The 23111-nt window shown below is 41.5% G+C and overlaps 1 protein-coding gene across 1 annotated transcript in view; it reads right to left on the bottom strand.

Annotated features, from left to right (window-relative positions):
• Positions 1–2559: 2559 nt before the first annotated feature.
• Positions 2560–23111, bottom strand: part of LOC124776154 — a 34241-nt gene continuing 13689 nt past the window's right edge. The window contains exons 4-5 of the mRNA XM_047250994.1: positions 6774–6875; positions 2560–2628 (exon numbers count right to left, since the gene is read on the bottom strand). Coding sequence (XP_047106950.1) covers positions 2560–2628; positions 6774–6875 — 171 coding nt within the window. The remainder of the gene's footprint in view (positions 2629–6773; positions 6876–23111) is intronic.

The raw sequence follows: 23111 nt of genomic DNA, 5'->3' as shown, positions 1-23111 counted from the left end.
AGGATATAGTACGTTTTCATTAAGTAAATGTCTTTGTGAAATTCATTACTCCTCCAAACGTTGTTTTCTTGCGTAGTGTTGTGTATTCGTTCAAAACGTTCTTCCCTTGTACTACTGTTTTTTCAGTGCGTAAATTATGCTCTATTGGAAGTTTTTGGTAGAGACTGCCATTTTGTCTCAGGACCTTGAGATAAGTTGCAATGTCATTTGGACGATGAATTTTCCCTACGGCAGGATTCTGAAAAGTTAAGTGTATGCTATTACCTTTTTTAGGTCCTGAGGGGCTCACAATGTAACGTTTTTGCAGCGCTAACTGGTTGATGTATTTTAATTTTGTCGTTAACAATTAGAGCCCCACTATAGTTTCACGTATGTTACTACGTGTTAATAGTTTTTTCGACAGCATATTAAAACCGAATACTCTGGGAGTGAACAGTCGACTGCTCACTAAAGTTGAGACTAGATGAGATAGCATTGTTCAATAGAACACTGTTACACAGAACCATTGAAGTGTGGCCAGAATATTTCGACGTGGCTGAACTTCGTTATCTTCTGATTATAATGGTAGCAAAGTGCGCTTCTATTTTGCCCTAGTTTCTCAGTTACCTCAGTTGCGAATGTGACAAATTTTTGTGAATTGTCCAAAGTCCGTAGGTTTGCTTTCTTCTTTAAATAATTTTATGAAGGAGGAGACCAGAAAGCGCTTTCGTCCTGCCGGAGAATTTTTGGTAAGCTGAGATTTTATTTTATATATTGGTGGGAATATAGTTAGCGCCAACGACAGAAGCAGCAGTCGTTTTTTTTCCACGCATCTGGTGGTCTAGCGGTAAAAAGAAGAGATCGAGTAGTGGAACCACTGAGACTTTATTTATTTATTTTTTAAGTATGTATTTATTTAACCTTATCTGACTGTGAAATTATAAAGTAAATACTGGCAGTATTTCCGCTACCACTGCTGCTGCCATTAATAATGATAATAATAATAATAATAATAATAATAATAATAACGTCAATAATAATGACATTAATAACAACAATGATAGTGGCAGGTATAAAAAGAATTTATAGGTGCACAAAATAAATGTTTTCTAATATAGCGAATTCTGGGGTAAGCAAATTTAAGAAGACTGCACCAGCTAAGAATAACGAAAAATGAGGAACTTCTGGATGGAAAGGAGGGTGTACACGTGTAACGACTGTGTAGTCATTATTGTCGCTACAGTAGGTACGTCATAAATTGTCTTCTGAGGCTGGAGACGTTACCCAGTTCTCTAATAAGATGCGAGAGGTTATTCCAGAGTCGGGTTCCAACTGCTGATAAGAACTTCTAGAAAGTGCCTGAATGACGGAGTGGGGACAGGTGTTTCTGTCGTGTTGTTCAGAATAGAGCGTTAACGACGAGAAGAGATATGAGGGACAATGTACATTGATAAGACAGTAGAGAAGACAGAGAAAACCGCTGTGCTTTTCTGCACGCTGCCAGGATAGCTGTGCATAAGACGCTGAAATATGTTCAAAGAGTCGAACATCACAGATATAACGAACACGGGCATTCATAGCCAGTTACAGGCACCGTGAACTGTCCTGAGAAATACCTTGCGGGATAAGATCGCTGTAATCAAGAATTGAAAATGTAAGTGATTTCCCTTTGACATCGTTCAGAGATGCCGATGTCTTCTTGCACATTCCGTTTACTTGCTCAGTCCAATTTAGTTTTCATCTTATTACTCCGACAATCTTTGCTGATGGAGATAAGTAGCTATTTGTCCCTTTTAAGATTGAAGGTGGTAACGATTCTCGATATTTCGCTCTATGAGCCTCGAATGACCAACCAGCAGCACTTGCTTTTTGGATTGGTTGAGCTTTAACCCTATATTCTGTGTCCATCTTCATGGTGCACACAGGTCATTAGTGATACTCTCGATAGCTGCCGTCAGGTTTATTGCTTTTTGCGCCTGGGTACAACTGGAGGTGTTCAGCGTACATTTGGTATTTACGGTAAGACAAAACTGATGACACACAAAGACTAAGGCCTTGGATAGTGAAGGAACAATGCAATTATTTCGTTAATCCGTGTGTGCTCCGGCAACGTCCATTTTAGATACTGGCTTAACTAGTCCCTGTTTCCACGCTTCAGGGAAAACATTTGTAGCTAAGGAGTGGTTGAAGATGTCTGATATTGTAGGCACTAGTGCGCCGATAATAAACTTCACCACTTAGAATATGAGTTTCACTCTAACTTCAACGTAATCTTCACCTCTTTTGTTTTTGCTCTATAATTAAGATGCAGTTGACACAACAGTGCGTCTGTTTAGTAATTTTAAATGTTGAACCTGAGTGGAAAACCTTGGTTCATCATTCACTGCAAGTTTTGCAAAGCACAAAATAAATGTTTTTCGTAGCAATAACTGATTCTGATTTTTAAAGTAGGTCGAAGTCGAAATTAATGACCTTATCTCTCTGTACATGATTATCAATTAGCTATTACAACGAGTCAGTATCTCGTTCTCGCTAAACATTAACGAAGCCAGTTAACTGATTTATAGTCAGTCACTCGCGTCATGAGCGCGCTTTCATTGGCAGCGGCGTGGCTGCAGCGCGCGGGTCGCTCGAGTCGTTGACTTCACTCTGTACACAAGTAAAAGAAATTATTCAGATAGTGAAGGGAGACGAAAATTTAATAGTCATGGGTGACTGGAATTCGAGTGTAGGAAAAGGGAGAGAAGGAAACATAGTAGGTGAATATGGATTGGGGGACAGAAATGAAAGAGGAAGCCGCCTGGTAGAATTTTGCACAGAGCACAACATAATCATAGCTAACACTTGGTTTAAGAATCATGAAAGAAGGCTGTATACATGGAAGAACCCTGGAGATACTAAAAGGCATCAGATAGATTATATAATGGTAAGACAGAGATTTAGGAACCAGGTTTTAAATTGTAAGACATTTCCAGGGGCAGATGTGGACCCTGACCACAATCTATTGGTTATGTCCTGTAGATTAAAACTGAAGAAACTGCAAAAAGGTGGGAATTTAAGGAGATGGGACCTGGATAAACTGAAAGAACCAGAGGTTGTACAGAGTTTCAGGGAGAGCATAAGGGAACAATTGACAGGAATGGGGGAAAGAAATACAGTAGAAGAAGAATGGGTAGCTTTGAGGGATGAAGTAGTGAAGGCAGCAGAGGATCAAGTAGGAAAAAAGACGAGGGCTAGTAGAAATACTTGGGTAACAGAAGAAATATTGAATTTAATTGTTGAAAGGAGAGAATATAAAAATGCAGTAAATGAAGCAGGCAAAAATTAATACAAACGTCTCAAAAATTAGATCGACAGGAAGTGCAAAATGGCTAAGCAGGGATGGCTAGAGCACAAATGTAAGGATGTAGAGGCTTATCTCACTAGGGGTAAGATAGATACTGCCTACAGGAAAATTAAAGAGACCTTTGGAGATAAGAGAACCACTTGTATGAATATCAAGAGCTCAGATGGAACCCAGTTCTAAGCAAAGAAGGGAAGGCAGAAAGGTGGAAGGAGTATATAGAGGGTCTATACAAGGACGATGTACATGAGGACAATATTATGGAAATGGAAGAGGATGTAGATGAAGATGAAATGGGAGATACGATACTGGGTGAAGAGTTTGACAGAGCACTGAAAGACCTGAGTCGAAACAAGGCCCCGGGAGTAGATAACATTCCATTGGAACTACTGACGGCCTTGGGAGAGCCAGTCCCGACAAAACTCTACCATCTGGTGAGCAAGATGTATGAAACAGGCGAAATACCCTCAGACTTCAAGAAGAATACAATAATTCCAACCCCAAAGAAAGCAGGTGCTGACAGATGTGAAAATTACCGAACAATCAGTTTAATAAGCCACAGCTGCAAAATACTAAAACGAATTCTTTACAGACGAATGGAAAAACTAGTAGAAGCCGACCTCGGGGAAGATCAGTTTGGATTCCGTAGAAACACTGGAACACGTGAGGCAATACTGACCTCATGACTTATCATAGAAGAAAGATTAAGGAAAGGCAAACCTACGTTTCTAGCATTTGTAGACTTAGAGAAAGCTTTTGACAATGCTGACTGGAATACTCTCTTTCAAATTCTAAAGGTGGCAGGGGTAAAATACAGGGAGCGAAAGGCTATTTACAATTTGTACAGAAACCAGATGGCAGTTGTAAGAGTCGAGGGACATGAAAGGGAGGCTGTGGTTGGGAAGGGAGTAAGACAGGGTTGTAGCCTCTACCCGATGTTATTCAATCTGTATATTGAGGAAGCAGTAAAGGAAACAAAAGAAAAATTCGGAATAGGTATTAAAACCCATGGAGAAGAAATAAAAACTTTGAGGTTCCCCGATGACTTGGAAGGACTTGCAAGAGCAGTTGAATGGAATGGACAGTGTCTTGAAAGGAGGATATAAGATGAACATCAACAAAAGCAAAACGAGGATAATGGAATGTAGTCGAATTAAGTCGGGTGATGCTGACGGAATTAGATTAGGAAATGAGACACTTAAAGTAGTGAAGGAATTTTGCTATTTGGGGAGCAAAATAACTGATGATGGTCGAAGTAGAGAGGATATAAAATGTAGACTGGCAATGGCAAGGAAAGCGTTTCTGAAGAAGAGAAATTTGTTAACATCAAGTATAAATTTAAGTGTCAGGAAGTCATTTCTGAAAGTATTTGTATGGGGTGTAGCCATGTATGGAAGTGAAACATGGACGATAAATAGTTTGGACAAGAAGAGAATAGAAGCTTTCGAAATGTGGTGCTACAGAAGAATGCTGAAGATCAGATGGGTAGATCACATAACTAATGAGGAAGTATTGAATAGGATTGGGGAGAAGAGAAGTTTGTGGCACAACTTGACCAGAAGAAGGGATCGGTTGGTAGGACATGTTCTGAGGCATCAAGGGATCACCAATTTAGTATTGGAGGGCAGCGTGGAGGGTAAAAATCGTAGAGGGAGACCAAGATGTAGGCTGCAGTATGTACTGGGAGATGAAGAAGCTTACACAGGATAGAGTAGCATGGAGAGCTGCATCAAACCAGTCTCAGGACTGAAGACCACAACAACAACAACAAGTAAAAAATTATATCTCTACATACACCAGCCTTTGATTTTTTTAGACATATTTTCCCAGATTTAAATTAAAAATAATTCTCGTCCTGGGCAAGGATTACGAGAGGTTTTCCTCGGATGTAAGGCAAATGTCTGAACTGTAAATCCTCTGACATGTTCCCAACTGGGACTCCCTTTGTTGCCTCACGACCAAACTGCGTATACTAGCTGGGAAGCCCTGGTCTTGACCGGAAGAACTCGCTCTGCCTTTTGGGGTAGGGAATGAAAAGTATTACAAAATGCAGAGATCATGAGTAATTTTTCACAGAGTGCAAAAAATATTACTTTTATAATTATGGTGGACGGAAGGCGTTATGCAAGTATTGTACGGCAAATTAGGAATCTGGGTCGGACGGAAAACGTGCTCGGATAGCCCATGTGGTTAAGGCGACCACTCACATAAAGTGCAGAAATCCACCTTCTAATCTCGATCTGGCAGAAATTTTCACTTGTCGTCATTAAATTCATGTCAGCGCCCAGTTGCGGCCGACATCAGAATTTATTTCGTTTCACCATCTATATGTACGTCTGCAGCATCAGGAAACAACAGATATCACACATATGAAATATTACTTTTATTTGATTTGATGGCGATCCCGGTATATATCTTAAACGTTTTGGATTTACTTAATTCACTACACCACCACAGTCGGTGGGATTGATTAATTAACAGTTCACAATGCTCTCGCATTGCAGCAAGCAGAAACTGGAACAATTCAATCATTATTTTTAAAAAATCGAATTTGATACACTGGTGTTGCACTTTTGTAGGCTCATGTACGAAATATGGAAACTGAATTTATGTAGTGAGATTTGCACTTGCCGCACGTAAGTGCGTAATATAATCATTTATCTATATTACGACAGTTTTGAGAATAAGCCTTTGCTAAGACAACGTCCGTGAGAAAATGTTTCATTTACCTCAGCGTCTACAGATCAATCGTATCATGTCTGGAGTCGTAGATATGGTATTTGATCATTTATTCTTATTGACCACACTTTTTACGTCTGAGTGTAGCTCCGTTACTACTTCGTGCAGGATGACAACTGAACAGCAGCTTCACAACTGCGGTGTATGCAACAAAGTAGCAGTAGGGGTCAATGACAGTGTTGGTTATCGCCACAGCTGACTTTTCAATTACCTGTCCTACGGATTCCAGTCTTTGGCTGACGCTAGTCTTCCTCATCTACTGACCCTACTAGCGCCAGAAATACAGTATTCAACACGAACTGATTGCTGACGCCGGAGGAAACAATGGGCTGTCAGAAAATATAAAGAAAATAATATATCGACCCACAATCTACAATTAAGCACTTTAATTCATCATTTTTTGCAGCTGGCTTCGGATTCCTTTGCCTACTCGTACGCTGTAACACCAGCAGCCCTGGCTAGCCAGATAGGTGTGTGACCTCAGAATGGGTCTAATCCGTGTGCTGGACAATTGACCACCAGTGCGATACACCAGTCCGTTTCGGCGGTTTACCACGCCTGCTCTCGGAAACTGAATCCGAGCTCACACAACAAAGCATACATTATGTGTAGACAACTAGCCTACTCGTGTCCTCATCGCTTTCACAGCGACGACATCGCAGAGCCAGTAGGGCAATGAGCACAATTTGCTAGCAAGATAGTGCAGTCCTACCTGTTGTGTGATGATGTCCGCCGTCCAGCAGTAGAAATATATCTGGGTGCTGTGGAAGGGCAGGACCATGGCGTACTGCAGGGCTGTAAGGGCGTCCTTAATCTGCACACACACATACACACATGTATCAAAGACAAATGTTCCCTAATGTCTCGCGCCTGCACGTATCATTTACACAACAGAGGCACGCATGTTTACCTGGGCACAGTACCCCAATGAAGTTGACTACTGTAGATGTATAAAGAACAGATTGAAAGAAATCTACTGTATCCTTTACTGCTTTCATCTTCTGACACATTTCTACAGTAAGCATGTATTAATGCTTGATGAGTTTTCTCACAGCTGAGCTATCTGGCTTGATATCGTTTGTCGCTCCGACCTGCTATCTTCTCTGAGATGCGAGTTGTCCAACGAGTGCTCTACAGCACCTGGATGCGTAACTCTGGTCTCAGAGTGTACAACCAGCGTGCCTACAAATTCGTGCTCTACGTATTGCCCGTCAAGTCGCAGTCAGGTGAATGAACTCCGTTGCTATGTAAAGTGATTAAAGGCGATATACACATTTCAGATTATAAACCTAGTGCCACGGACTACATCGGTGACAAACAGGAAATTGTCAGATCAGCACGATATCATTTACCTGTCACATTGTGAAAGTATCTGTGTTGCAAAACTAGAGTACTCTACGCCATTAAGCGGCAAAATAAATGTTAGTGGGGAAAGCATCACTTCAGATACTAGGTGTGCGAAAATGTATTTCGGGATCCGCGTCAAGTGGGACTGATGGATGACATCGAAAAAGTTCAAATAAAGGCGGCTTGTTTTGTACTATCGCGAAATGGGGGAGACATGATACGTGCGACGGGAGCTTCTCATGAAATTTCAATCACCAGTTTTCTCCACCAATTGCAAAAACATTCTGTTGGCACTCATCTGCAAGGGGAGAAATGATCATCACGCTAAAATAAGAGAAATCAGGGCTCGCACAGAAAAATTTAAGTGCTCGTTCTTCCCACGCGCCGTTCGAGAGTGGAACGGTAGAGAGACAGCTTGAAGGTGCTTCATTGAACTCTCTGGCAGGCATTTTACTGTGAATAGCAGAGTAATCACGTAGATGTAGATGAAGATGATTAGTCTTTCAAAGTCCGGTTCATGTGAGACTTTTAAAATGATACAACATTTCACCATGTTCTTCACCAGAAACCTTGATCATGCAGAGTAATAGATTCATTGGTTTGGTTTTGGTTTTGTTTTGTTTTAGGGCGCAAAAACAACTGGTGTCATACTCGCCCAAGTCAAAACTATAGAACACGAAGACAGAGAGGAGATGAAAAACGACTATACTTCAATCCCAATCGACGAAAGAGAAGACAGCTAAAAACAGGGACGTGGAGAAAGGGCTATAAAATACGCCATAGAGAAACGGATGTTCATAACTAAAAATTACATTGCCTTCGGCATATTGCTACGACGGATAAAAAGTAAAACGCGGTCCACAGACCGCGCGTCATTTGCTAAAATGGACGATAAATCAGACGGCAAACCCAAACGGGAACGTAAACGGTTAAAAAATGGGCATTCTGTCAAGAAACGGCGGACAGTTAAAACTTGAACACAATGTGCACAAAGTGGAGGGGGAGCGCCACTTAACAAATGGCGATGGCTAAAAAGGCAGTGCCCAATAGGCAACCCAGTTAAAATGACCTCCTGTAGGCGGGAGGGCTGAGCGGAGGTCGTCCGAGCTGCTGGGAGGGGCTTAATAAACCGGAACTTATTCCCATGAAGGGAGGACAAATGGCGATGCCAAAGGGACACCACCTCCTGACAGAAGACAACACACAGGTCATCGGAGGGAATATAGGATCTAGTGGGCTGAGGTACGAGGACCGCAGCTTTAGGAACAGCATCAGCAGCCTCGTTTCCTCGCAGACCGACATGACCAGCAACCCAATTAAACATCACAGTGGCTCTATCAAGAGCGACAAGTGACAGTTTTCCTGGACCCGTTATACTAACGGATGGGGAGCAGGAATACAAATTAATTTATTTTGCATTCAGGCGACAATTCACAGCCACGATGCAGCAGATGAGCAACATATACACTACTGGCCATTAAAATTGCTACACCAAGAATAAATGCAGATGATAAACGGGTATTCATTGGACAAATATATTACACTAGTTCTGACATATGATTACATTATCACGCAGTTTGGGTGCATAGATCCTGAGAAATCAGTACCCAGAACAACCAACTCTGGCCGTAATAACGGCCTTGATACGCCTGGACATTGAGTCAAACAGAGCTTGGATGCCGTGTACAGGTACAGCTGCCCATGCAGCTTCAACAGGATACCACAGTTCATCAACAGTAGTGACGAGCCAGTTGCTCGGCCACCACTGACCAGACGTTTTCAATTGGTGAGAGATCTGGAGAATGTGCTGGCCAGGGCAGCAGTCGAACATTTTATGTATCCAGAAAGACCCACACATGACCTGCAACATGCGGTCGTGCATTATCCTGCTGAAATGTAGCGTTTCGCAGGGATCGAATGAAGGATAGAGCCACGGTTCGTAACACATCTGAAATGTAACGTCCACAGTTCAAAGAGCCGTCAATGCGAACAAGAGGTGACCGAGACGTGTAACCAATGGCACCCCATACCATCAAGTCAGGTGATACGCCAGTATGGCGATGACGAATACACGCTTCCAATTTGCGTTCGCCGCGATGTCACCAAACGCGGATGCGGCCATCATGATGCTGTAAACAGAACCTGGATTCATCCGAAAAAATGACGTTTTGCCATTCGTGCACCCAGGTTCGTCGTTGAGTATACCATCGCAGGCGCTCATGTCTGTGATGCAGCGTCAAGGGTAACCGCAGCCATGGTCTCCGAGCTAATAGTCCATGCTGCAGCAAACGTCGTCGAACTGTTCGTGCAGATGGTTGTTGTCTTGCAAACGTGCCCATCTGTTGACTCGGGGATCGAGACGTGGCTGCACGATCTGTTAGAGCCATACGGCTAAGATGCCTGTCATCTCGACTGCTAGTGATACGAGGCGGTTAGGATCCAGCACGGCGTTCCGTATTACCCTCCTGAACCCACCGATTCCAGATTCTGCTAACAGTCATTGGATCTCGAGCAACGCGAGCAGCAATGTCGCGATACGGTAAACCGAAATCGCGATAGGCTACAATCTGACCTTTATCAAAGTCGGAAACGTGATGGTACGCATTTCTCCTCCTTACACGGGGCATCACAACTACGTTTCACCAGGCAACGCCGGTCAACTGCTGTTTGTGTATGATAAATCGGTTAGAAACTTTCCTAATGTCAGCACGTTGTAGGTGTTGCCACTAGCGCAAACCTTGTGTGAATGCTCTGAAAAGCTAATCATTTGCCTATCACAGAATCTTCTTCCTGTCGGTTGAAGTTCGCGTCTGTAGTACGTCATCTTTGTGGTGTAGCAATTTTAATGGCCAGTAGCTGCCATTGTAGCTGTTGCAAACCAATCCTTGGATTGACCACTACAGAAGAAGAAGAAGAAGAAGAAGTGCAACTTATGAGGTTAGCAGGAATGCAATGCTGATTATGGACCAAACACTGAACTCAGTCATTGACCTTGAATGCATGTCATCTCATAAAGCCCGTCTCTGTCCTAAGCTACACTACGCTCCAGTACTTCGACTTCCGTCCTCTACCTTCCGCTCTCCTAAGTCATGTCCCTACCCCTACACTCTTACCCCTTCACAATCCAATATTTTACTGACAATTCAAATGAGGCGACCAATCGCATCCCGGTATTTTGATGGACATTAGCTGCCATCTTGGACACGCGGCAAGACCTCTCTTCGGACTAGGAAGCGCCAGGGGTTCTCTGGCGCGGGGATCGGTGGTTGTTGACTGGAGTGACGCAAGCCAGACACGTGGCGGTCGAGACGTGTCTCCTGTGCACAGAGAATTGGCCAGGAACAAGCGGTGTGTTCGGTGGCCTGCAAGGCAGTGCTATTGCATAAAGCATAAATGCATTTGTGGCGATGTAAGCGAGACGAAGCCGACGTTCAAATTAAGGTATGATTTTACTGTGCCTCTGATGAGAGTACTGGTGAAGCCCCGTAGTACTGTTCACTGCAGCCGTCACGGTCTATCAGTTGCGTAATACCGAGTACTACACACATCAAAAAAAGTTTTGCATCAACCCGGTTCCCAGAACTCCTGAAGACAGACGTTGACTGTGGATATTCTATCACAGACGCAGTCCCTTTGACTCTTCAGTGGTCTAAACCCGCCCATAGATGTAAACAACCACCTATTGGACGGAGGGGGTCCGACAGCCCATCAGTTAAGAGTCATTCCATCGGGCAGGAGGTACACGGATCATGTTGTCTGTAGTTCAACCACGCCTAGACCGTAAATACCGCGGTTCGGTCGCTTCCGCATTGTTACTTTGCGCCAGGAAGGGCTCTCAACAAGGGCAGTGTCCAGGCGTCTCGGAGTGAACCAAAGCGATGTTGTTCGGACATGGAGGAGATACAGAGAGACAGTAACTGTCGATGACATGTCTACCTCAGGCCGCCCAAGGCCTACTACTGCAGTGGATAACCGCTGCCTACGGATTATGGCTCGGAGGAACCCTGACAGCAACGTCACCATGTTGAATAATGCTGTTCGTGCAGCCACAGGACTTCGTATCACGACTCAAACTGCGCGCATTATGGGCAACTTCACTCCTGCCGTCCATGGCGTGGTCCATCTTTGCAATCTCAACACCATGCAGCGCAGTACAGATGGTCCCAGTAACATGCCGCTGAGGATTGGCATCACGTTCTCTTCAACGATGAGTGTCGCATATGCCTTCAACCAGCTGTTAATTATGATTGTTTGTTAAATATAGGCATACGTGCAAATGGGGAAGATTGTTGCCAGATTCCGGAGAGTACTGGACGGCAGATGAAACAAATTTAAGGGTGAGAGGGTGCTGGAAAATTTGCCTGGAAGATAGATACGACGGTGACAGAAAATTTAGCTGCCAATTGCATCCTCGGAACCGTTTGGATTTCTAAGGCGGGATTAAATCCCAATTTGTCTAATTGCCAGCTTTGTTTTAAATTTTGTCCCAAAGGATGTTCTACTTTTGCCCTCATGAATAGAAGACTGGTGTGTTTCTCACAGGGTAAAAAAGGGAGTCAACGTGGAATTGATTTGTTGGAAGTACAATTGACTCACTTGGATGATGCAATAATGGAGAAAATCAAAGGAGTTTGCGCCGAGTATTCGGGTGTTCATACAGATAAATTAGGGTTTACTGGATTACTACAATACTGGGTCAAGTACCGGTAAAGCAGCCACCTACTAGATTATTTTCACCTAGGCTGAAGTTTTTAAGAGAGCAAGTGGACAAGATGTTACAGAAGGGTGTCAGTCGCTTCTCACAATCACCTCACGCTGCACCTATGTTTTTGGTGCCGAAGGCCAGTGGCGGACAGCGAACAGTGGTTGACTACCGGGAGCTTAATGGAAAGGTCGTGTTATGGTCAATACCTCTTCTTGAGTTGCACTGGTTTAACAGAGTTTACATATTCATCATGCTAGACCTCACCATCTCAACCCGTCCTATAATCACATATCGCTGGATGAAGCCAGTAACAGCTTGTGCTTCTGACTGGAACTTATTCGAGTTTCGTGAAATCCCATTCGGCCTAGCGGCAGGTGCGGCTGTACTTCCCCAAATAACTGATGTGGTATTTTCGGATACCAACTTTGAACATGTGTTCCATTTTCTGGACGATCTTGTCGTTTACAGTACTCCTATAACAGAGAAAATTCAACATCTACATGATGTATTTGAACATTTCAGAACGGCTGGGTTAATGGTCAATCCCACAGACGTAATATCTGTGGGACTGTCTGTGAATTTCTTGGATATATTGTAATGGCAGAAAGTTTATCTATTGATCCCGCAGAGGTACTAGCAACTGAGGAATTCCCAACACCACGCAATATAAAAAAGTTCCCAGATTCGTTAGGATAACATTTTTTCAGGAAATTCATTGGTGGATTTGCTAAAAAGGCTGTCCCACTCAATGAGCTTGGAAAAAAGGAGTGTAAATTTAACTGGGTGGCATCTAAGCAGGCAGCATTTGCCAGTTTGGATGAAGCTTTAAAAACTTCGCTAGTACCGGCACTATCCTATTTTAATATGGACTTTATATTACAAACAGTTGCATCAGCTTTAGGATTGGGAACGGTTTTGCTGAAGAGCAGGAAGTGGACATCAAGGTGATCGCCTATGCCTCCCAAACATTCAACGAATCGGAGAAAAGATATTCTTTCTGCGAGCTGGGGGCATTAGCGGTGTTATTTGGTATTAAAAGGTTTAAATACTACCTTGAACATAGTAAATTTTCGCTCGAACTGGACAACGAAGTCTTCAGGCTGGTATTAGCCAGGTCCCAGAAAACTGGATACATTGCGAGGTGGGCCACAAAGATTTTGAGTTTTTAATTCGATCTGCATAATATTAAGGTGTCAGCAAACGTGATCACTGATAACTTGAGCCGAATGTTTTCGGAAGAAGAGAAACAACAAGCGAATGAGAAGGGTTCTGCAGATGGGTATGAGGAGCCTATTCTGCCGTCTATTTTAACTCAGATTCCGTCTCTTTTCAGGAATAGTAGAGAGTTTCAGGATCAGGGCCAGGATCTATTCCTGGTCAAAGAAAAGCTGAGAAGAGCTGAAATGATAAAATAGTATGTCATGAGGGACAGAGACGTATGTTGCAGAGAATGCGGTTCAAAACAATTGACGGTTGTCGCTCCTAAGGAACAGCGCCCTTTGGTCACCTGTTATTTCCATGACTCACCTGTGGATGGGAATTCGGGAATCTGGAAGACCAGGGAAACGGTCTGGAAGCAGTTTATCTGGAGTGAAATCCATAAAGAGATACGCAGTGCAGAAGTGGCCTCTGATGTCTGTGCCATTAGTAAGCCAGGACAGAATAGTAAGTTGGGATTCTTAGCATCCAAGGCAGTGGATTAATCTTTCCAACGATTGCAAATTAACTTTATGGGTTCTCTGCCTCGATCAGCTAGTGGTAATAAATATATTATCGTGTGTGTGCGGATGCGTTTACGTGATTTGTTTTGTGGCTACCGACTCACGCCGCTAACACACAGATAGTTATTCAGAATTTAGAAGGCATTTCGGGAACATCTGGATCACCCCAATCTTCAGTGTCGGATAATGCTACCACCTTTACGTCTACCAAGTTGAAACAATTTTGTCTTGGGATCGCAATCCGTCACCTTGCAATCCTTTGTATGCAGAGTGAATGAATCCCCATTTGAAATCTGTATAAATAGCACACCATTGCAGCAGTCAAGGCTCACGATGGCCTGCAGTAGCTTGACACGAAAGTGATAACACTACTCACGTTGGATTATAGGTTATCCACCCCTCTCTGCAATTTGTGTTCCATTGAGGACTTGTTACTGGATAATACAGGTACTCGTCAAGTGATTGCAAACTGGGGGTCGCCAAAAAGGAATATAAGAAAGAGAACGTAAACGCTATAATCAAGGGAGGAAGCCGAATACTTATAGACTTTGGGACTGGGTGTTCATAAAGAACTATTAAGGCTTTAGTAGGGTACCACAGAGGATAACTAAACAGTTGCTGCTACTTTTCAAGGGACCCTTGGAGGTAATTGGATATCTAATACCCGTTACGGTGAACTTAAGGGACGTGAGACCTTTAAACCGACACACAGATTGAAGCTCACCTCTCCCAAATAAAATCGGGTCATCAGGGCAAGTATGGGAGCTCCGGTGCTGGCAAAAATCATAGGGGGTGGGGAGGGAGTATGTGGCGTGGGGGCACTTACCCACTTATCGACAGTAGCATCAAGGGCTAACGTCCTCTCTTTAGACTGGGAGTGGCCGGAGGTTCTCTGGCGCAGAGATCGGCCGCGAGTGAAATGGTAGTTGACTGGAGTGGGGGGGGGGGGGGGGGGGGCGAGGAGTGAGCGGTGGGCCGAGAGACCTGGCACCGGTGTGCGCGGTGCCTTGCTCGAGCAGTGTTACTGAAAGTGTCAGAGCTTCGTCGGAAAATGTGATAATTGCATGTGTGCCGATGTAAGCACGGCGAAGCCGACGTTTGAAAGGAGCTGTTATTGCACTGTGCCTCTGCTGAGAGTTTGCTGAAGAAGCCTCTTGGAACTGTTCATTGCTGTTGTCACGGTCTATCTCTTGTGAAATACCAAGTACTAGTTGTGGTTCGGAGACAAGATGCTCAATTTAATACTGGTCACTCCTTTGCAACGTGTCAAAAACTTTTGTCATCTTCTGCTAATGATGTTAACTTACACGCTATCACACAGTGAAGACTATATGAAACTATGCACCATCCATCACTATTTTCCAGCAAGCAGGGAAGGATGGGAGGGATGCTGCCTTTGTGTGACACGGGGAATGCTATGCTGCTATGTGCTCTTATGCTTAGTCGACAGTCTCACCTTGATGCGTTTTGCTTGTTGGAACAAGCCCTGAAGCACTCTCGTCGACAAGTCTCAATTTGCTGACTAATCACTTTTTCCTGTTAGAAAAAGTCACAAACTGTAGGAACAAGTCTCAACTTGTTTAGTCAGCTATTTATAAGGTTATGTTTTACAATTTCACCTAATAATGGTGCTGTATGTGCCAAACTGTTACTATTTTGCCGTACGATAGTGATGTATGGGGCAAATTTCAACAGTTTTACTGTAACATTTTGATGTATGAGGCAATTTGTTGCACTTCTTCTGTAACATGATGTATAGAGCAATTTTTTTACAATTTTGCTATTACATGGTGATGTATTTGGCAATTTTTCACAATACTGCTTTAAAGTGGCGACGTATCAGGCAATGTGCGACAATTTTGCTGCAAAATTTCGATTTATGAACCGAAGTACCATGTAGCTTCCACAGTGTGATAGTGTAAGATAGCATTATTAGCAGAAGTTGACAAATGTTTTGTACAGCAAGATAAAGTTAATAGCCTAGTGGAGCCATTTTAAATTTTGGTTGATCTGGAAAAGTAGTTGGAAAAGTAGTAATAACAAGTTTTGTTCATTAAGCTATTTCATCAAAGTGTCCCGCAGTTTCCAATGTGAGATAACAGCAGTCACCCTATAAACTAACTGTAATTGCCCAAACTGCATTCAGTGTGATGATAGTCACCATAATTGGGGTGACTACAGTCACTGCTTGACTGTAACATTGTGGTTTATGGGGTAATTTGTTACAATTTTGCTCTAACATGGTGATATATGGAGCAATTTCTTACAAGTTTTGCTGTAACATGGCAATATGGGCGAATGTGTGGCGGTGTGGGGGACTGAAGTGTCACATAGTCTACATTGTGCATTAACATAAACTAGCACTAAAAAATCAGCAGGAGGTGACCAATGTTTTGTACCGTGTAATTTAGTTTTTACCTAGCTTGGGGAGGGGGGGGGGGAGTCACTATAATATTTATCTGGCTTTGATATCGGTTTAGCTGATCTAAAACAAGTTATTGACAAATGATACAGCCAGTTAAGACATAGGCATAACATTGTTTTCTTTGGAACAAATATCAAACTATTCTCGTCGACCAGTGCGTTTTAACTAGAAAGTTAGGTCAGCAGTAGTGCTATGCATGTCATGTAATGTTACAGGACAGACATTTACATATATTAATAAGTCATAGATACGTTTTTGGTTTCTTTAAAATTTGGCACAGTAATCGAACTATACTCATCAACAAATGCAGCTTTACCAGTATGTTACATTAGTAGTACTTGCATATTTTTTGTAATATTATAGCACAATTTGTTATATATTTCGATAAAAAACTTTTTTGATCCTTTAAAATGTAGTACAGTGGTCGATTTGTTCTCATTGACAAGTGCATCATAAACTTTAAGTTAGATGAGCAGTAGTGTTATGTGTGTTTTGTAATGTTATAGAGCAAATATTTACATTTTTTGATAAACAATATAGACACTTTATGAATTCTTTAAAGTACGGTAAAAAGACTGAAATAAGTTCATTGATAAATGTGGTTTAACCTGTAAGTAGTGCCTGCACTCAAGCAACGCATATCTTTTTAAAAATCGTATAGAATACTAAAGATATGACAGCACTGAAAATTACACACAAGTTTGTGTAAGCTGGTACCATAGACCTTAGGCTACTGTTGCATGTTATTAGGGTATGCAGCAATGCTATCTTTAATCCAATAGTCGCTCTCACAGCCTGTTTATCGGCACATCGTCTGCGATGCGAGAATTTCAGAACCACTCTGAAAATAAAATCACCGAAGCGTACTTCTTAGGCTTACAGAGGCCATCGATATAAAACCTGTCGAAACTATATTGGTAATCCTAAGGATCCGGTTCTTCGGCAAAAAATGGTTCAAATGACTCTAAGCACTATGGGACTTAACATCTGAGGTCATCAGTCCCCTAGACTTAGAACTACTTAAACCTAACTAACCTAAGGACATCACACACATCCATGCCCAAGTCAGGATTCGAACCTGCGACTGTAGCAGCAGGTTCTTCGACATTCGTTATGATATTGCGCAGTGCGCTATTAACTCGAGGCAGTGGTAAATAACATTAACAAAATTCAACTCCATATGAATGGCAGCGCGACTGGAACAATAGGACTATCGGTTCATGTGTGTATGACTTTTTTCCAAGTGTTAAGGACAGATTATGAGCATACCTAGACAACCTGACTAAGGGATGATGCACTTTATTACTAGACATGGTACTTAACCTGTCTACTTACAAATATTGGGAGAGAGGCTACAGCTGTCTACAATCGCTGAGAAGCTGGGATGCCTGCATAAGTAGCGCTCCAACGTAATTTACACCCTCTATAGAGGAGGAGGTGATTGGACGATTTGAATTGGTTAAGATAACCAATGGATGGAGTTACTTTAATGTACTGCCAACAGAATATCAAGAGCCCTTTGTTTTATAACAGGGAGCAAATGGAAACTGATGATGAAGTACGGCCTAATATACCTGGTAACGAAATGGATCAATGCCAATGACGTTTAGAGCATATCTATAGAATAACACCAGCAGCAGGACAACCTTACAACGTAGTTCAGTCATGGAACAGTGAAGGGGAAACTTCATCAGAGAGTAAGAGATGGTAATGAATCTGAATGAGATACTAATGAGTAGGCTAATTAATGATGTAATGTGTTAAATTAGAGTGCGTAGCAAAGCAAATGGTAATGCGCAGGCTCAGGTGCTGCTGAGCCATGCAGAATTATTTTTGCAGTAATTTATCTTAAGGATAAACTGAAATGTAATATATTGTATGGTACATACTCCTGAGTAATTCCAAGTTTGTAGATTACCACTGTAACAGTTTAGGGACAGAGGGTCATGGCAGTGGGTTTCCCCTTACTTTCACGTCACTATTACTGCTTTCTTTCGTAAGTATTTTTTTTTTCTGTTAATATAGCTACAGAGTTCAGTTGTATATTACGTATTCATTATCAAACTGAAACGTATAAAATTTAACAACTTGCCTTAGAAAGCAAAACTGCGAAGTCCGATGTGTAGGAATAGATAAAAACATGTTTTGTATTCGAAATAATCATGTTTCTACGTAAATAATAGAGACAGTTGTATTTTGATGCAAATCTCAATTTTTTCTCAGCAGTGAGAGAGCTATAATTATACTTCTGTATATGATAAGCAATATGTGTGTTTTTTATTCAAAAACTTTATGGATTTTGATAAATAGTTGTATTTCGTTGTACAGATCATATTTTTGAGACATTAAACTTTCCTCTGTGTGCGAAACCTTGGCCATTATTGTCTTTGACAATGTTGTGTTGTGTTTAAATTTCGTATTTGCAGCATTAGTTATGCTTGTGTACTATAAAATCAGACAGTTTAAGTTATACAAAACATTAAAGATTTCATAAAGCAAGATTTGTTACTCTAAAATGTCAGAAAATCCTGTGGCAGATGATAAATATGCTACCACAGGTATGTTAACGATGAAAAGTAATAGAAACGGTTCATTAGTCAGTTAATAACGTTAATCACTACTTATTCATGCGTTGCATTCTTTCTCCATCAAATGGTGCCTGGCCACTTCCTGTACTACCAGTAACATACACAGACGCCGACTCCATGGGGCCTGAGGGGGCCCAAGCCCTCTCTAAACTTCGTTTTGGGGGTGGAGCCCCCTCAATAATTTAAGAAAATTATTAGTTTATTATGCTGCGTAAAATCACAAAATTATGTTGGAATTTTTTATTTTCCTTGTTTGAGGATAGTTACCTTTAAAAATACATTCCGTAATGAGTTAAAACAAATAATTATTATGATAGTAAGCAGGTTAACTGAAAACGAGTGGTGTGAATTATGACAATTTATGGTGTTGCAGGCACACTTGGAATTTGTCCCGGTGCGCGAATCTTCGGGTAAAGTCTGGTGCCGGTGGGCCAGCCGGCCAGCGCTGCGGCCGCGGCGACATCAAAAGGACTGGAGCAGAAGCGCCTGGAACCCTCCGCCCCGCATCGTCTCGACGCTTTGAGACATTGCGGTGCCACGGCTATATAAAGCCCACGGTGCTGTCGCAGTTATTCAGTGTGGACTCTTTCATTCAGTGCATGCTGCAGACGTGTTTAGTGTTCTGACTTTAGTGCCTAGTGAACTATTTTATATGACTTGCTTTATTCGTTTACTTTAGTCTTTTAGTGTATTGTGAATTAAGCTTGCAATGGATAAATTTGTTAGCAAAAGAGGCGCACTTGGAAGATGATGACACTGCAAGTCAACCTCCAAAAATTACTGCGTCGTCAATTGCTTCGTCGTATTCAGGCAAGAACCGATCACAGCCGAAACCTGGACAATCCGGTAAGGGAAGATCGTTTCAGAAGCCTTGGTTGATCAAATGTACATGGCTAGAGTATGAAACATCTACCGAAAAAGTTTTTTGAAAAACGTACAAAGAGGTAGATGCTAAAAATTTATTACAATTTTCTTAAAAAATGTATTTATTTCTGTACGGTTTTCTAACTGGAAAAAGGCTTTGGAAAAATTCAGTCTTCATGAAAATACGTTCACGCAAAAAGAAAGCATTCCGAAACTAAATTCTATCACCAATCGAAGTGTGGCCTCCCAATTGGTTCAAATGGCTCTGGGCACTAAGGGTCTTAACTGCTGACGTCATCAGTCCCCTAGAACTTAGAACTACTTAAACCTAACTAACCTAAGGACATCACACACATCCACGCCCGAGGCAGGATTCGAACCTGCGACCGTAGCGGTCGCGCGGTTCCAGACTGTAGTGCCTAGAACCGCTCGGCCACTCTGGCCGGCGGCCTCCCAATTGAATGAACAGTTAGATAGTGATACGAAGAAAAGCCGTTTAGCTCTTGAGACAATTTTTCCCACCGTGTAATTGCTATGCCGACAAGGACTAGCAATTAGAGGGTACGAAGATGTAAACTCAAATTTTTTTCATTTGTTGGAACTCTGAAAGAATGACATAACTGAGTTTGAAGATTGGTTAGGGCGTTCGGAGCAGAAGTGGACGTCCCAATATTTTTAAAACGAGATCATTGATCTCCTAGGAAGGTCTGTGTTGAGTAAGGTATTGGCTTCAATCAAGAAATCTTAACATTTTTCTATTGTGATTGACGAAACAAGTAATTCTTCGATTCACGAAGAAATGCCATTTTGTATTGGTACTGTCAATGATTCCTTAATCATCAATGAAGACTTTATTGGCTTATACGATACCCCCAACACTGAATCACAAACTCTGTTTAGTATTTTAAAAGACTTTTTTCTTGTCTTGATTTGTCAATGGATAACTTGAGAGGGCAGTGGTATGATGGTGCCCCGAATCTGAGAGGTAAGTTCAAAGGACTAAAACAGTTAGTTTTGGATATACAACCAAACGCACGTTATACGTACTGCACTGCTCACAGTTTAGACTTGGCACTTGTAGACAGTCTCCGTCATCTTACGTCTATGATGGATATGGCTTTAGCCAAGGACTTAAACACTGTAAGGGAATCCAACATAGGGATGGGACTTTTCAGAAACATACGTTGTGAGAGCGCCAACGACCAAGCTGGTCTACGACCCCTTTGTCCGACTCGATGGACTATACGAGTTTCTAGTATATTGAGAATATCGAAAAACTTTTAAGAACTTATAGAGTTTTTTGAAACATTTTCTGCAGATGACAAAACAGAGGCAGGTTCCAAATGTGCACGCTACCTTGAGTCAATGTTACAATTCAAGACTTATTCCTGTTGACGTCTTTATTGCCATGCAATGAACCCTGTAGAGGATGTCAATGAAAAAATTCAATGCCCTCATCTAAGTGTTGCTGATTTGGAAAAAAAATATATGAGGTCTTGATTTGTATATTGAATGGAAGGCGTGATAGTTTTGAACACTTTTGGGAATTGTGTTTAAAAGCAAAACCTTCACAAGTTGATGATCCTTCACTTCCTCAGAATCGAAGTATACCAAAGAGTATGAAAACAACGAAGCCAGAACACCGCACACTTTCAAAACCCCAAAGAAATACCAGAAAGCTATTTACACTGAGGTTTGTGAAATGGTGCAATCTTGCTTTACTGAGCGGTTTGCTACAATTGGACTTACACAGATCATTGCAGTTGAACAAGAGTGTTTGCTTTTAGCAAACAGAGGTGAAACAAATTTGGAAAAATCAACTGCGTTTTTCAAAAATAACCTAGACTTTGAGAGACTGCGCTTACACTTCAATATGTTAGCCGATATCGATAATAAAAAACAACTGGTCTTAAAAAACATGCGTTATGTAAGAAAGTACATTAAACAAGAGCCTGCAGATGGAAAAATGTTATGTGAAGTAGTGAAAAGCATTAAGCTTCTCCAAATAGTTCCAATTCCGACAGCAACAACAGGACAGTCATTTAGCGCCCTTAGATGTCTGAAGTCATATCTCCGATCAACAATGGGACAGAAGTGATTGAACAACTTGGCTGTTCTTCATGCCCACAGAGTTGTTTTGGATGAATTGGATATCCGACCAGTCATCAATGCAGTCAGATGGTCGACATTTATACCTTTCTAAAGACACTCTAGCGGTAATAATGGCTTTTAGAGCAATATTAAAAATATTCATAAAAAAGAGAATTAAATACATACATAATGTTAAATTTTCAGTTTCGAAATATTAGTTCTAGTTTAGTACTGTATTACTATAGTACTGTATTAGTTATTTTCAAATACTTGAATATTTTTAGCGTGTAAGATCGCATTAAAACCAGCTATTTACATACTTTTTGACGGAAAGTATACTGTATTAACTTTATTAACTGTATTAGAGCCTTAACTTTGAGATACTGTTTTTATTTTATGAACCCTTATTCAAAGTTAGCTATTTCATTTATTAATGTAAGCGCTATTACTTACGACAACAATATTTTATGTTTCATTCTTTTAGTGATAGTTTTGTATTTATTTGAAAATAATTCAGTCTTTTCAGAGCTATAATTCACTGCTCTGTAATAATTAAATTAGCTTTTTACGAAAATACCGTGCGCGTTTATGTTTTGTTTCTTTTTTCAAAGCCAAAAATTGTGTCGGGCTTGTCGAGTTTCCCAGAGTGTCGAGTTATTGAGAGTCCAGTTTTCGGGGTTCTAATGTTGATAATATGACTCTAAAATTATTAAAAAAACTTTGAAATTCACTATTTTTCATCTAAAATTTAGAAAATTCCCCGGGGTAAGACCCCCAGTATGCAGCCCCCCCCCCCAATATTTTTTATAAGTTGGCGCCCCTGGTAACATAGTCTTACTTAGACCTAGGAGGAACTTCCAACTCCCTGCTAAGCAAGTCATTTTAGGAGAGCCATTTGATTTGTACAGTTATAGAACAATTTAGATACTACAATACTGTAAGTTACCTGTGCAAATGTAACAGACAACAGGTTCCACACGACTTTTTTGTTGTTGTAAAAGTCAAGTGCAACCGGTTGGCTGACTATTACGTTTTTATATATTTGCATATACGGTTGGTGAGCGCACAACCGAAAAATGTTTAAAATATCAAGATTTTTACCTCTAAGTTACTCCCTTTACATATTTTCGTAGATATTTTAGGCGTGAAAACATCATTGTGACATTTGACGTGATACTGTGTTAGCTTTGTTGACGTATTTTTGTAAACATTTTAAATGCAGGAGTACCATAAGTTACACCCTTTAAGTACTTTGACAGACATTTTCGATGTGCTAACAACGCTGATGTCACCATTGTGTGTCTCCAGA

This window comes from Schistocerca piceifrons, chromosome 2 (genome assembly GCF_021461385.2).
Source record: "Schistocerca piceifrons isolate TAMUIC-IGC-003096 chromosome 2, iqSchPice1.1, whole genome shotgun sequence".
Classification (NCBI taxonomy): Eukaryota; Metazoa; Arthropoda; class Insecta; order Orthoptera; family Acrididae; genus Schistocerca; species Schistocerca piceifrons.
The sequence above is the reverse complement of the archived record's forward strand: the minus strand, read 5'-3'. Positions and strand labels throughout refer to the sequence as shown.